The sequence below is a fragment of the Gouania willdenowi genome, chromosome 15, assembly GCF_900634775.1.
Source record: "Gouania willdenowi chromosome 15, fGouWil2.1, whole genome shotgun sequence".
In the NCBI taxonomy this organism is placed as follows: Eukaryota; Metazoa; Chordata; class Actinopteri; order Blenniiformes; family Gobiesocidae; genus Gouania; species Gouania willdenowi.
Window position 1 is genome coordinate 36,801,725 of NC_041058.1, and position 15,519 is coordinate 36,817,243.

At 43.7% G+C, this 15,519-nt stretch overlaps 1 protein-coding gene across 1 annotated transcript in view; it reads left to right on the forward strand.

Moving 5' to 3' along the window:
• Positions 1 to 15,519, forward strand: part of piezo1 (piezo type mechanosensitive ion channel component 1 (Er blood group)) — a 159,292-nt gene that overhangs the window by 90,819 nt on the left and 52,954 nt on the right. The window contains exons 25-30 of the mRNA XM_028467785.1: positions 3,663 to 3,819; positions 4,009 to 4,252; positions 8,377 to 8,473; positions 8,812 to 8,977; positions 9,045 to 9,134; positions 12,689 to 12,780. Of these exons, the coding sequence (XP_028323586.1) occupies positions 3,663 to 3,819; positions 4,009 to 4,252; positions 8,377 to 8,473; positions 8,812 to 8,977; positions 9,045 to 9,134; positions 12,689 to 12,780 (846 nt within the window). The remainder of the gene's footprint in view (positions 1 to 3,662; positions 3,820 to 4,008; positions 4,253 to 8,376; positions 8,474 to 8,811; positions 8,978 to 9,044; positions 9,135 to 12,688; positions 12,781 to 15,519) is intronic.

Below are 15,519 nucleotides of genomic sequence, written 5' to 3' on the forward strand. Positions count from 1 at the left end.
GTTTTGGTTATCAAAAATAAATCTATCCTTGAATATGTTTTATGACAAGTGGAGTAAAATGTGTACTCCCTTTCACCATGATTAACCAGCCTCCATATGTCCACTAAACTGATGTCCTCTGCCAGCACGTGTATTGCCTCTCTATCCCTAGGTGAAGACAGGCCCCTTGGTTTACTTTTATCAATCATTCCATCCATCACTTGATTGAAATCTCCCCCCAAAATAACGTGTCCCTCTTTGTTACCTATTACACTATTAAGTAAATGAAAAAAATGTGGGTCCCCTTTATTAGGAGCATATACATTACACAAGATAGTTCTTACTCCATTGATAAGTGCTTCTGCACAGATGATTCTACCCTCCTTATCATTATATTTCTTCAAAAATACAAAGCTTAAATTTTTATTTATGAGAATCATGACGCCGTTTCTCTTACTGGAATATGAGCTATGTAATACAGTCCCAACCCAATCTCTTTTAAATTTTTGGGCTTCTTCATCCCCTGCAACATGAGATTCCTGGATGTATGCTATATCTGTGTTCTTTGTTTTCAAATATGACAGTACCTTCCTCCTTTTAATTGGATCTCCACACCCCTTTATGTTCCACGATGTTACTGTAATATACTTGGACATTATATCACATTAAGGGAAATATCAAGCACGTAAATCACAATTGTATAGACAATATATACATCAGAATACACAATACAAAACCTTGGCCCATATACTAATGACTGCTGTCTGAAACTTGAACATTTACAACACAAACACACTCCCCCGCTCATCAACGCAGAACACCGCTGACCAGCTCCACTAGTCCCCAACCTCCCCATCCCGAACATTAAATAGTCTGGGTTACCCTAATTTACTTGGTCCGTGAGACACTCACCCGTGCGACCGACGGCCCCACACCCCAGACAAACTCCCCCCAACCCATCAATTGCTGACCTTACATTGTAAGAAGGACATGCTCTTCTTTATTCCCACAGTTTATGTTGACCGCTGCAAAAATCTTTCCGCCTCTCTCCCGTCAGTGAAGGCTTTCCTTTGACCATCCCAGGTAAACACTAACGTAGCAGAGTAGACCACCCAGTGCTTCACCTGGAGCTCCCGAAGACGTTTCTTCACTGGGTTGAACGCTTTCCGCTTTTCCGCCAACTCCTTCGTGAAATCCTCAAAGACCGAAAGCTTGCTGCCCTCCCAATCAATGCCACGCTTCTCCCTGGCCATCCTCAATACCTTCTCTCTTGCAGAAGAACGTAAAAAGCGTACAAGCACTGCTCTCGGAGGCTTAGTGGGGTCTGGAACAGGTACGGGAACACGATGAGCGCGTTCAATCTCAAATTCACCGTCAGTAGTGAGACCAAGCGCGTCCGCTAATATCTTCTCCACATATTGAACCATTTTCCCCGGCTCCTCGGTTCCTTCCTTAAGACCAAACAAACGTACATTATTCCTCCGACTCCTGTTTTCCATATCCTCAATCCGTGACCACAGTACAGCCACTCTCTCGTCACATCTCTCCAGCTTGGTCTTAGCTCGCTCGTGGCTATCCTCCAGGTCCGATATACGCTGTTCGGCTTCACCCATGCGTACCTCAATGCTCTCCACGGATTCCTTCAGCTCGGTAGTCGTCTGCTTAATAGTGACTACATCCGCTGCCATAGTCCGTAGGGTAGCATTCATTTTCCGTATCTCTTCAAACATGTTAGCGCTCATTTCCTGGTCCTCTTCCCCAGCCACTGCTGTGTTAGCATTAGCTTCGTCTTCAACAGAATGAGATTTAGCTAGCTTCTTCGTGGTTAGCCTCGTGGTCGTAGCCCCTTTGAAAAAGGTTCCTTTACTGGCACTTGACATATTTCCGACAGCCGCAACTCAAACGGGGCCTCCCACTCAGCAAGAACAGCAATAAAATAGCAGTTATTCGAAGAGCATGTCTCTCAAAGTAACGATTTTAGGTATGGGTATCAGGGAGCCACCTAGTGTGCGACCATCACCCTCGGCTGCCCCACCTGACTCCTCTGATCCCGCTTCTTAAAGAGAGGGACCACCACCGCGGTCCTGCCATATATATAAATAAATAAATATAATAACTCAGAGCCACCTAACCCCACCCCAAGAGCAACCTTCAAAAAAACCTTCAAGCTCCCTCCTCTGTGTATGATTTGTTTATATTTATTTTAAAATGGTTGATGGTTAGACATTGTTTGAGCTCCACTCAGTCTGTTCCATAGCTTTACTCCATTATTTGTTACACAGAATCTTTTCATTGATGTTCGACATCTATGAATCTTAAAATTTAACTTTTCCCTTAAATCATACACTCATCTCTTTCATGAAACATTTTCTGTAAACTACTTGATAATAAAGTATTCTTTGCTTTGTGTAGATATTGTGCTGTTTGGAATTCTACAATATCATAACATTTTATTATTTTAGACTTCATAAATAAAATCTTGGTGTGTTCCAGATACCCAACATTATGAATAATTGTGACGGCTCTTTTTTGCAGTATGAATAGTGACTCTAGTGATTTTTTACATGTATTACAGTAGATCTCTGTGCAGTAATTAAAGTATGGTTAGACCAGTGAACAGTACACAATGAATTGTTTTCTAAGAAGTGCTTTGCTTTAGCCATGACAGAAATATTTCTCGATATTTTAGTGCAGATGTATTTAATGTGAGACTTCCAGCAAATTTTATTATTTATTGTCACCCCAAGGAATTTGATTTGATGTACTCTTTCTATGTCTACCCCTCTATCTGCACCTATGCTTGGTGATTCATTTTTCTGTTGCCAAATATCGTGATTTGTCTTGATCGCTTGTTTTTATCAAACCAGTATTTCATTTTGAGGAATTCTGAAGTGATAGTGTGTAAAAGTTGCTGTAAATTCTCACCTGAACCAAGTACAGTTGTGTCATCAGCAAATAAAATGAATTTGAGTATTTGTGATATATTACATATGTCATTGATATAAATAATGAATAATTTAGGGCCCAACACCGACCCCTGTGGAACACCACACACTATGTCCAAACATCTTGACGGGGATTCTCTCATTTTCACAAATTATTTCCTGTTTTTTAGATAATTCTCACGCACTCTATGGTATGGAATAAAGGGGAGGTGTCTGCGACTAATAATAATAATAATAATAATACATTTTATTTGAAATTCAGCTCCTTTCAGGTCACCCAAGGTCACTTCACAGTACATGATAAAACCACAACAACATAGTATAAAACCACAATAAAATTTAAGCTACAACAGTATAAAAACAACAGTAAAAATGAAGCTAAAACACAGAGACAGAGCAGCTGTTGTGAATAAGTGAGTTTTGAGGATAGGTGAGAGTGAAGTTGGCTGGCGACTGTTTTTTTGAGAATTTTACTGATGAAGTGGAGATTTGAGACTGAGTAAAGGGTGAAAGAGAAGGAAGGTTTGAGTGACAGTTGGTAGCCTGTGAGAGGGTGAGAGGGGGGTGCTCCACGTCACCCATACTGTTTAATGTTTATCACCAGGTGGTGATGAGGCAGGAGGAAGAAGAGAGGAGGCGAGGTAACGTGGAGATGGATACCTGGGGGACCGGCGGTCCAAAATGGAATGGAAATGGAAATGGAAATGGAATGATGGATGATGATGTTGTGTGTTCCAGCGGACTTTGTGCTGCTGATGTGTGCGTCTCAGCAGTGGCGTGTGTTTGAGTGTGAACACACAGAGGAGTGGATGGTTGTAGCAGGAGAGAACACAGACCATCCTGAACCCATGGAAGGACGTATGTTCAACCCTGTACCCAACTTTATCAACTGCAGGTAACACACACACACACACACACACACACACACACACACTTCATTAACTGCAGGAAAGTTTAGGGTAAGGTAAAGTTAAGGTAAAGTTAAGGTAAATAACCTAAAATGAAATGATTAAAACTGTAGCTGTTGGTTGGGGAGCAGTGAGGTGTGCTGTGGTATTTGCACTAAGTGCTGCTGCTGTTGCAGGAGTTATCTGGACATGTCCAAAGTGCTGGTGTTCCGTCACTTCTTCTGGGTGGTTCTGGCCGTGGTCTTCATCACTGGAGCCACCAGGATCTCCGTGTTTGGACTGGGCTACCTGCTCTCCAGCTTCTTCTTCCTCCTGTTTGGGACACAACTCTTTGTCAAACCCTCCAGGAGTCGTCTCACCCTGTGGGACTGTCTCATCATCTACAACGTGGCCGTCATTATCTCCAAGAACCTGCTCTCAGTAAGAACATCTATTATATATATATATATATATATACATATATATATATATATGTATATATATATATACATACATACACTACCAGTCAAAAGTTTTAGAACACCCTCATTTTTCCAGTTATTTATTATAATTCAAGTCGTGAAGTCCAATGAATATCTTGAAATGGTCCAAAGGTTAGAACTGAACAACCAGAGGTTTAAAAAAAAAAGGTTTGGTTTCCCAAAACTAAAAAATACTGTACATTTCAGAATGATACAAATAGGCCTTTTTCAGGGAACATGAAGTGTGTTAACATTTTAAATCTGCAACAATGAAGGTTGAAAGCTGGTGCTACTCATTCCTACAGGTGTTCCAACCTTTTTTGGTTCCTGCATTAAAGCAGTGTTAGAACACACTGTGGTACCAGACCCTCATGAGCACCAGCTGAACAGTATTGTTCATGGATTCAATCATTTATTTTTATACTATAATTGCTTATTTGTTCTATTCTTTCATGTCAGAGTGCAATGACACAATAAACAATAAGTTTGGTGTTCTAAATCTTTGGACTGGTAGTGTATTATTATTATTATTATATTAGTTATATATGGTTTAATGTCCAGCCTGTAGAACCACAGATGATTATAGTTATTATCATTATTATTAGATACAGGATACAACAGGATGGCGCCGCGGATGGCTGCTGTGGTGTGTTGGTCCGCACTTTTTTGTCTTGTTTTTGTTGTAAAATCCGCAACTGGCTGCTCTTATTCAAGAGAAGAGCTCTTGAATGTCAGGGCAACAACCCCGAGAGATTTATTTCCCACTTTCATCGCTTCCTCTGTGGATTTACTGGACATTTTACTCAAAGATTCGCTCACCTTTGCTCACGCAGTGAAGCGCCAGAGGAGAGGAAAAAGAGCTGGTGAGCTTGTGCGCCTCCGCCAGCACGGCCGACGCACACCGTTACCGGGGATATTCCTCTCTAACGTGCGCTCACTGTGTAACAAAGTGGACGAACTCCAGCTGCTGTTGGGTAGAAACAGAGACTTCTCCTCATCTTCTGTTCTGTGCTTCACGGAAACGTGGCTGTGTGGAGCGGTACCGGACTCTGTGCTGCAGTTGGCCGGCTTCCAACTTCACAGAGCGGACCGAGACGCGGAGCTCACCGGGAAGAAGAAAGGTGGAGGAATCTGCTTTTATGTGAACAGTAACTGGTGTAACGACGTGACAGTGATCCTCCAGCACTGCTCTCCTCACCTGGAATCCTTTATTATCAACAACAAACCCTTCTATTCTCCTGTGAGTTCACTTCATCCATCCTGGTTGGTGTGTACATCCCACCGTCAGCTGATGTGTGTGAGGCACAGCGCACACTCGCCGACCAGATCCTGTGCGTAGAGCGGACCTACCCGGACTCTTTTATCATTGTGCTTGGTGACTTTAATAAAGGGGACCTCTCACACCAGCTCCCCAAATATAGACAATTAATTAAATGTCTGACCAGAGAGGAGAAGACACTGGATCACTGTTACACCACACTAAGCAGTGCTTATCACGCCGTTTCCCGTGCTGCACTGGGCCTATCAGACCATGTGATGGTCCACCTGATTCCTTCATACAGACAGAGGCTGAAGCTCTGTAAACCTGTGGTGAAGGAATCTAAACAGTGGACCAGTGAAGCAGTGGAGAAACTCCAGGAGTGTTTGGACTGGACTGACTGGGATGTTTTCAGGTCTGTGAACAGTTCTCTGGATGAGTTTACAGACGCTGTGACGTCCTACATCAGCTTCTGTGAGGACAGCTGCATTCCATCAAAGACCAGGGTGAGTTATAACAATGACAAACCCTGGTTCACAGCTAAGCTCAGAGGGCTGAGGGCAGACAAAGAGGACGCTTTCAGGAGTGGAGACAGAGCCAGGTACAGAGAGTCGAAGTACACGTTTGAAAAGGAGGTGAGAAAAGCCAAACGTTTGTACTCAGAGAAGTTACAACATCAGTTCTCTGCAAATGACTCGGCTTCTGTCTGGAGAGGGCTCAGGCAAATTACAAACTACAAGCCCAGAGCCCCTGCTGCTGCTAACGACCTCTGCCTGACCAACAGTCTGAATGAGTTCTATTGTAGATTTGACAGACAATGGGACAGACCTGACTCCAACCCCCCTCACACCTCTGACCAGCCTCACTCCAACACCTTCACCCCCCACATCAAAGCTACAGTCTCACCACAGCTGCTTACAGAGGTTCTCTCCCCTATCTTCCCCCCCTCCTCCCCCCCTCCTACAGAGACACCTTTCTCCATCAAAGAGAGAGATGTGAATAGACTTTTCAGGAGACAAAACCCCCGTAAGGCTTGTGGACCGGACTCTGTCTCTCCCTCTACCTTAAAGCACTGTGCTGATCAGCTGTCTCCAGTGTTCACAGACATTTTTAACACCTCACTGGAGACATGCACCGTACCAGCCTGTTTTAAGGCCTCCACTATCGTTCCTGTCCCTAAAAAGCTGAGGATCACAGGACTTAATGACTACAGACCCATCGCTCTGACATCTGTGGTCATGAAGTCCTTTGAACGCCTCATGCTCTCCCACATCAAGGACATCACCGACCCCCACCTGGACCCCCTGCAGTTTGCCTATAGATCCAACAGGTCCGTAGACGATGCTGTAAACCTGGCTCTCCACTTCATCCTCCAGCACCTGGACTCCCCAGGCTCCTACGCCAGGATCCTGTTTGTGGACTTCAGCTCTGCTTTTAATACAATAATCCCAGCTCTCCTTCAGGACAAGCTTTCCCAGCTGAACGTGCCAGACTCCACCTGCAGGTGGATCACAGACTTCCTGTCTGACAGGAAGCAGCACGTGAAGCTGGGAAAAACCATCTCTGCTCCCCGGACCATCAGCACTGGATCTCCTCAGGGCTGTGCTCTTTCTCCTCTGATCTTCTCCCTGTACACCAACAGCTGCACCTCCTCTCACCAGTCGGTCAAACTCCTGAAGTTTGCAGACGACACGACCGTCATCGTCTCATCTCTGATGGAGACGAGTCTGACTACAGGTGGAGACAGACCGGCTGGTGTCCTGGTGCAGCCAGAACAACCTGGAGCTCAATGCTTTAAAGACAATGGAGATGATAGCAGACTTCAGGAAGAACCCAGCCCCCCTCACCCCCCTCACCCTGGGAGACTCTACAGTGAGCTCTGTGGAGTACTTCTGCTTCCTGGGGACCATCATCACTCAGGACCTCAAGTGGGAGCTGAACATCAGCTCCCTTATCAAAAAAGCTCAGCAGAGGATGTACTTTCTGCGGCAGCTGAAGAAGTTCAGTCTGCCAACAAAGATGATGGTGAACTTCTACAGCTCCATCATCCAGTCCATCCTCTGCTCCTCCATCACCATCTGGTACGCTGCAGCTACTGCCAAGGACAAGGCCAGACTGCAGCGTATCATCCACTCTGCAGAGAAGGTCATCGGCTGCAATCTGCCCTCCCTCCAGGACCTGTACGCCTCCAGGATTTTGAGGCGTGCAGGAAAGATTGTGGCCGACCCCTCCCACCCCGGTCATAAACTGTTTCAATCTCTCCCTTCTGGTAGGAGGTTTAGGTCCATCAGGACCAGAACCTCCAGACACAAAAACAGCTTCTTTCCCTCTGCCACCATCCACATGAACACACCCCAAGTCACCCACTGAACCCCCCCCCCCACCCGATCACCACCTCCACCAGCTTGATACCTGCTGCACTGTATATATATATATATATATTTATATTTATCCTATTTATCCTTTATTCTCTATCTATCCTTTATTTATCCCTCATCCTTTATATTTATCATTATTATTATTATTATTGTTGTTGCTGGGTTGTTCTTTGTTGTTTGTTTTTTATTTCTTTTATTTCTTTTTGTTGCTTGTTTTGTGCACCAACCACCAAGTCAAATTCCTTGTACTGTCCTTAAAACTGTACATGGCAAATAAAACATTTCTGATTCTGATTCTGATTCTGATTCTGATACATTTGTGGTCCTCCTTCACCAACAGCATCATCGTCACGTTCTTCATGTAGAGATTTAAATCTTTGTGATGATAATGTCGTCACACAAATCTAACATTTGCAGTGTGTGTATGTGTGTGTGTGTGTTTTCCAGGTCTTGGCGTGTGTGTTTGTGTTGGAGATGCAGAAAGGGTTCTGTTGGGTCATTCAGCTCTTCAGCCTTGCTTGCACCGTTAAAGGATACTACGACCGTAAGGAACTAATACATTCTAACTCCTTATCCCATGATGCTTTGTGTCTGTCCTTGGTGGAGAACATGATTTATTATTATTCCAAAATAAAGGAACTGAGCACATCAGTTGTTTGACACGTACTTCACATAGAAATCTTTAACTTTCCCGTGGGAACGTTAAATAACCAACTGTTGCCTGTAACACACACACACTGGGACTTTCATTTGTTTTAGAGAAATCAAACATCTCATTCTTGCACAGCTGAACTAAAGTGACACTGTGACTGTGGCTCAGGTGATGGAGGAGTTCTTTGAGACTGTGGTTATGAATCAGCTTGTTGTGTGTTTGATTGTCAGCTAACACGGTCAGTGACAGGACGTGCAGCCTCCCTGTGGAAGAGGCCGGGATCATTTGGGACAGTATCTGTTTTCTCTGCCTCTTACTGCAGCGGAGGATCTTCCTTAGTTTCTACTTCCTGCATGTGAGTGCGGAGCTGCAGGCCTCAGCCAAGCAGGCGTCCAGGTACGGCAGCGTCATGGGATCAGTTAGATATTAGCGAACAGTGATGATAAACAGCTTCTCTTTGCAGGGGTTTTGAGCTCTTCAAGGCCAGCATAGTGAAGAACATCAGGTTCCACCAGCAGGCCGAGAAGAAATCCCTGTCACAGCTCAAAAGATCGTAAGTTTTTAATTCAATACATTTAGTGGTGTACACAAAGCGTTGGCTCTGAGATAGCAACATAGACTCAGTTAAGTAGATGCTGCAATCAACACTTCAAAGGACTCAATAATCTAGGGCGGAAGGTTCAGGAAGTGGGCTGTAATCAGAGAGTCACTGGTTCTAATCCCACCTGGTTCATCACTTTTAACTCTAACTGTTCCAAGGGTTCTACACTAGGGATGCTCACTGCACCTCAGGGAGGGGCTAAAACAGGGGTTACCAACCTATGTACCTGTATATACCTGTACGTAACTGTACATATCTGTATGTAACATGTATATACTTGGATGTACCTGTACATATCTACTGTATATGTACCTGTATATGCCTTTACAAACCTGTATATATCTGTACGTAACCTGTATGTACCAGTCACACTGCTATCAGTTCTGATAAAGACAGAGGACAACATGTACCATCAGAGAACAAAACAAGGAAAGAACATGGAGTCCATGAGCTTCCATCAAGAAATCAAAATCACCAAAATGAAGAGGTCAACCCAACCCCCACATCTCAGGACCCACCTGCTTCACCCCAAAATTCACCTACTTCCACCTCATCCAGCTTCTCTCCTACCCCTGCCTTCTTGGATTTAACTGCCCAGATGAACGAGCTGGTTCTGGCTGGAACAAGACTGACACCCCACCCTTTACCCCACCATGGTCCCATCTTATCTCCTCTAAAGAACCAATCGGCACCACCCATCCCTCCTCAATGATACCAGGACCAGGATCACTCTTCTCCTCAGTGCCAGCTGTGTTCATCTTAGAGTGACACAGGTCTGATGTGTGCTGGGTCTAGACTGCAATAGCTCTATTTTAAGGAGTTCCCAGCTCTAACTGGCGACCTCCTCCCCGCTTCACGAGGATGTCCTTGTGATTGACTGTGGAGAGTTTGATGAAGACTCCTCTGACCCTCTTGGCTCGGATTTGGACAAGGATCACAAACCTTTCATCACCCTGGCTCGGGGCAAGCTTCCTGCTGCCTCTTTTGCCTCCCAGAAGGAGATGGAGGGCTCCACACTCGTCTCCTATCCTCCCAGCCTGGACACAGGACGCGGCGACAATGCAGGAGATATTCACGGTTGCCGATGTGTGCCTCCGCACCCAGCGCTGCTCTGTACAGACCATGGGAAGGTGATGGGTAACGTGGTTAACCTGGAGCAGGCCCACACAACCTGCTCAGCGCACGCAGTTGAAGAGGAAGAAAAAGACTGACCACTCTTTTCTCCTCTAATAACGAAGCTAATGTTCCCTAGTTTTCTAGCTTTGTCTCTTTTGCGTTTTCAGGCTGTTCTCGCCCCGTCCTCCCCTCTGCCAAGGCTCGGCCCTCTGCTGTTCAGAGGGCTGAGACAGCCCCCCCTGCATGTCCACAAGCACGCACCCACACACAGAGTGATGTGTTCATCGCTCGCACCTCTAGGCCAAAGGCCAGGGTACATCATGTGAAAGCAATGTCTATCACAGTAAGCAGAGTGGTGACGGGTCCCGTTATTCCCACTTGCAGGGAGGCTCCGGCCCCCTCCTGGTAGGGAATGGCGGTTTCCTTGTTGTCACCCTGTCCCGTGGAGCGAACGGTATGTGCTCGCTCCGTGGGGTGTTTCCCTGCTCCACCGGCAGGGGGCGCCTCAGCTGTGCAGGAGGTTCCTCTGTGGTTTAGGGTTAGGGTTAGGGTCAGCAGGGGGATCCACCGCACTGCGGACGGGCCCTCTGGTGAAGTACGGCCCGCTGCCACGAGGGGGCTCCACCGTTGTACGGTTGGGCCACCTCCGGCTACGCAGGCGGCCTCCGACAGGGGGCGCCATTGTGCCGTTTTTGGGCTCCCCCGTTGCTTACGGTTTGCCTCCGAGAGAGGGAGCTATCGTTCCGTGTATTCGCTCCTCTTTCAGTTACACCAGAGCGCTTGACATCTCTCTTCCTGAGGATAGAGAGATGGAGAACACTTGCGGCTTTACCTTGGGTGTTACAGACAATATCGAAGGGTTACAGGCTGCAGTTTGCATCCGTCCCTCTCGCCGGTGTGAATCACTCTCGGGCCCACGGCGAGTCGCCCGTGTGTTACAGAAGGAGATCACATTCTTGCTGCGCAGGGGAGTGATCTCAGTGGTCCCTCCCGCCCGGTCTCGGGTTTTGGTTCTCATCACAGCACAGAAACTGATCTGATCAAAGTGATCAATGACATAAGGTTGAACACCGATTCAGGAAAAGTATCTGTTCTCATTCTATTGGATCTAAGTCTACATTTGACACTGTAGATCATACAATGTTGTTACACAGATTGTAAACATGGGTTGGACTAAATGTTAAAGTAATGGTTTAAGTTCTACTTGGAGGATCAAAGTTATTTTATAAACATTGTAAACTTTGAATCTGACAGATTACCAATGTCCTGTGGGGTTCCTCAGGGATCTGTTCTTGGACCTCTTCTGTTTAGCCTTTATATGCTTCCTTTAGGACACATTTTACACAACTGTAAGGTTGATTATCAGAGCTACGCAGATGATACACAACTATATCTATCACTGAACCCAGATGACTATGGTTCCATTGAGGTGTTGTGTGAGTGCTTAGACATTCAGCATCAGATCAAATCTATCACAAAAACATCTTCTACCACCTAAAGAACATCTCCAGAGTGAAAGGTTTAATGACTCAGAAAGATCAGGAGAAACTGGTCCATGCTTTTATCTCCAGCAGACTGGACTATTGTAATGGTCTTCATCAAACATCTACAGCTGGTTCAGAACGCTGCAGCTCAGGTCTGAACCAGAACAAAGAGGTCAGAGCACATTACTCCAGTTTTAAAGTCTTTACACTGGCTCCCAGTCAGCCTCAGAGGAGACTGTAAAGTTCTGCTGCTGGTTATAAATGTGTGAATGGGTTTGGTCCAGAATACATCAGTGACATGTTAGTCAGGTATGAACCCAGCAGGTCTCTGAGATCTATGGACACAGGTCAGATAGTGGAGCCCAGAGCTCACAGTAACCATGGTGATGCTGTGTTTAGTTGTTATACTGCAAAGAAGTGGAACAAACTGCAGCAGAGCTGAAGTCAGCATCACATGTGAACATTTTTAAATCTTAAATTCTATAGGTACGTATAGGTACTGTAGGCTATCAGAAATGGAAAAAGAAATCATTTATAATTATATTATAATTAAAACAAATAATCAAAATATCAATTCACTCTTGGGTAGGCACTGCCTACCTCGCCCACCCTAACTGCACGTCACTGCCTGTTACTGAAGGTTTACGTGTATTTCTGCGTATTCTGATCAGTTTCAATGGATGAGTTTCCATCTCTACATTAAATCTCCTCCTCACTGTCCCACGTCTACATATCAGTCCATTTACAGTTTTTTTATGGTGACTTTTTACTGATCCAGACTGAGATAACGCTCCGTCTACTCCTGTGAACCATCGCCTCAGCAGAGATTATGTTGACATGATCACTTCTGTTGTTTTGCACGTGTCACTGGAGGAAACTGAGATGTTTCTATTTCCTTTATTCTAGGATGCAGAGAATTCGCTCGAAGCAGCAGAAATACAAAGATGGACACAAAGCAAGTGAAACCTCTGATGAGAGCCAGACTCCAGCACAGCCTGGTAGGTCTCATATCATTATTAACATTTGACTATCCAGAATTAACATTATAGATACCAACAACATCATAAATCAAACAAAATGCAGCTAGAGAAATCTGTAACTTGCTTTGCTTTTTACTCTGTAAACGTATGATTGTGAAGCTTCTTCTGACTCCAGTTTGATCTTCAAATATGCTGATGATGTCACCATTATTGGTCTCATCACATTAAAAATCTGGTAATCCATCACTTCCTGGTGTCTTATTATTTTTTATTTATTTACAGCAGTATCTAAATCTTTTTTGTGATCTGTGATATTAAACATTTATTCTAAAGTTCTCCAATTGATGGTAGATCTAATGAATTTAAGAATGTTTTTATGTTCTCTTATTATTATTATTTTGGTTGTGTATAAAGGTTTTATAATATGTTTGAAATGCAGCATCAATCTCATCCAGGTTATTGTACATTTGCCCTGTTTTGGGGTCCAGTATTTTATATATTAATTGTAGGGTCTGTCTTTTCTGTATTTTTCTTGCTAATAATTTTGTATCTTTTGGTCTGACCTCATAATATGACTTTTAGAATTTTTTATTTTTTTTCTAGTTCCTCTTTAAACATATCTAGGATTGATTTCTGGTTTCTTTAGTTTTAATCATAACTTGTGGATCTTGTTTCTTGCTGTGTTTCATTTCCAGGTGTTTTAAATTAAAAGTTCTTTAAGTTTATTTTCTTTTGCTCTTTTAATTGCTGAGCTAAGGGATATTAATTAACCTCTGATAAGAGCTTTTAATGTGTCCTAGACTATATTTAGGTTTACTTCTCCAGTTTGGTTCTGTGATTTCAGATTTGATTTGTTGTATAAGTGTCTTGTTGTTAAATAAGCTTGTGTTGAGTCTCCAGATCGTTTTCTTTGGTCTACTGTCTAAATGCAGATAAATTGATGAATGGTCAGAAATATCCCTAGTTCATATCTTACATTTTGTAATTCTATGTCTTTCATTCTGAAACATAAAACAATAATCTATCCTTGAGTAAAAAGTATAGAGTTTGTCATGGATGCACGTCTCTCCAGACATCCAGAAGATCCATCTGATCCAAACCTCTTCTCAAAGTCTTAGTTTCTGTTATTATTAGATTATTTATGATTGTATTAAAGTCTCCAGCACAGATTAATATACCTTGTGATTCTGTAGTTATCAGCTCCAGAACTTTTTTAATGATGTGTTGGTCACATAGCGGTGGTAGGTTTACACAAAGAAAAGTTTATTCTCTATTTTTTACTTGTATTAGAATATATTGTTATCCTGTATCTACCTAATCAATTCAAAATGGATGGATGAATTAATATTGACACTTTTATGACCTCCTTTATGAGTGCTATAAAAAGTATTCTTATATCCAAATGTTTTATTTTTTCATGTTCGTCCTGAGAGAGATGTGTTCTTTTCTTATTTCTCTTTCTTTTCACTGGGTTATTTAGAACATTCACATTCCAAGTTACTATCCTGAAATTACTGTACCTCATCATGATAGTTGACTTTTTATTTGACCTGTTCCTGCATCATTAACATATCGACTGTGACAGTAACAAATAATATTAACAACAACCTTAACATGAACAATAAAAAACAATAACATGTTGACTTCCAGCCTCAGGGACTTACACTGTCCTCCCATCTTCACAAACCTTCACCTCTGCCAGTGGACAATCAGTCCTACCTCTAATAGGGGGCGGGGCTCCCTCTTTGCTACTGTCGTGGTTTCCCCAGATGGAGATGTGAACGATGAAAAAGATGTAGTGTGGAAAAAGGGATCATCGCTGAAACTAGCTTGCATAATAACACAAAGTTTATTAACACAAGCAGAATCAGAAGAACAGGGGAGAGACAAAAACCCTGTGAGAGCAGCTGAGGTCAGATTTACTCTGAAGAATCTTAGCCAAAAAAGGCCTATATGACTTGAGACCAATGGGAGGAGTCTAAGGCTTTAGCCTTAGAACAAAGAAAGAAAGCCACAAACTTTCACACCTCAACAAATGGAGGAAGTACCAACCTGGGAACAAGAAACTTTCAGGGTTCACAAATGAATCAACATCCAACAGTGGAGTTACAGAGATAACGGGCAGGGGGTCACAAATAAAGCCATCTGTTGACATCTTATACTCAGCTTGAAGTGAAGAGGTATATTGCATAGAATGAATAACACTTGTAGTTGACAATGGGTGATATGAATGAGAACATTCTGTTGGTTCTTGAATTATCTGAAGAGTGGCATTGAACAAACTATATTTGCAATCTAGATTTCTGCAAGAACCATTCCAATAATCCTTCTTTAGTGACTTTTCAAACAAATACATATTCTTTGATCTCATTTTGAGGAGGAAACAAACAGCTGGTATTCTTCCAACATCCTGAGTCACCTTTGGGGGTGATAAAATCCCCTGGGCTCCGCAGGGGGTCGGAGCCCAGAGTTGATTGATTGTTTAATGTAACAAAGAGGTGAGAACAGGAACGAACCTGTTCTTTGATCCTACTGTTCCTTTGCTTGGCTAGGAAGGGGAAAGTGTCCCCCCTTGGTCCACATTTATGCTACGTTCACACCAAACGCGTTTTCTGCGGGACCGTTCGCGTCTGTCGCGCGAAACCTTCCGCAGGATTCGCGGGATCAAAAAATGTTTCCCTATTCGCTTCATTCGCGTCTGAAGCGAAGCTCCGCCCACCAGACTCCCAAACGGCGACAACCAGGCTCTGTTTGTTT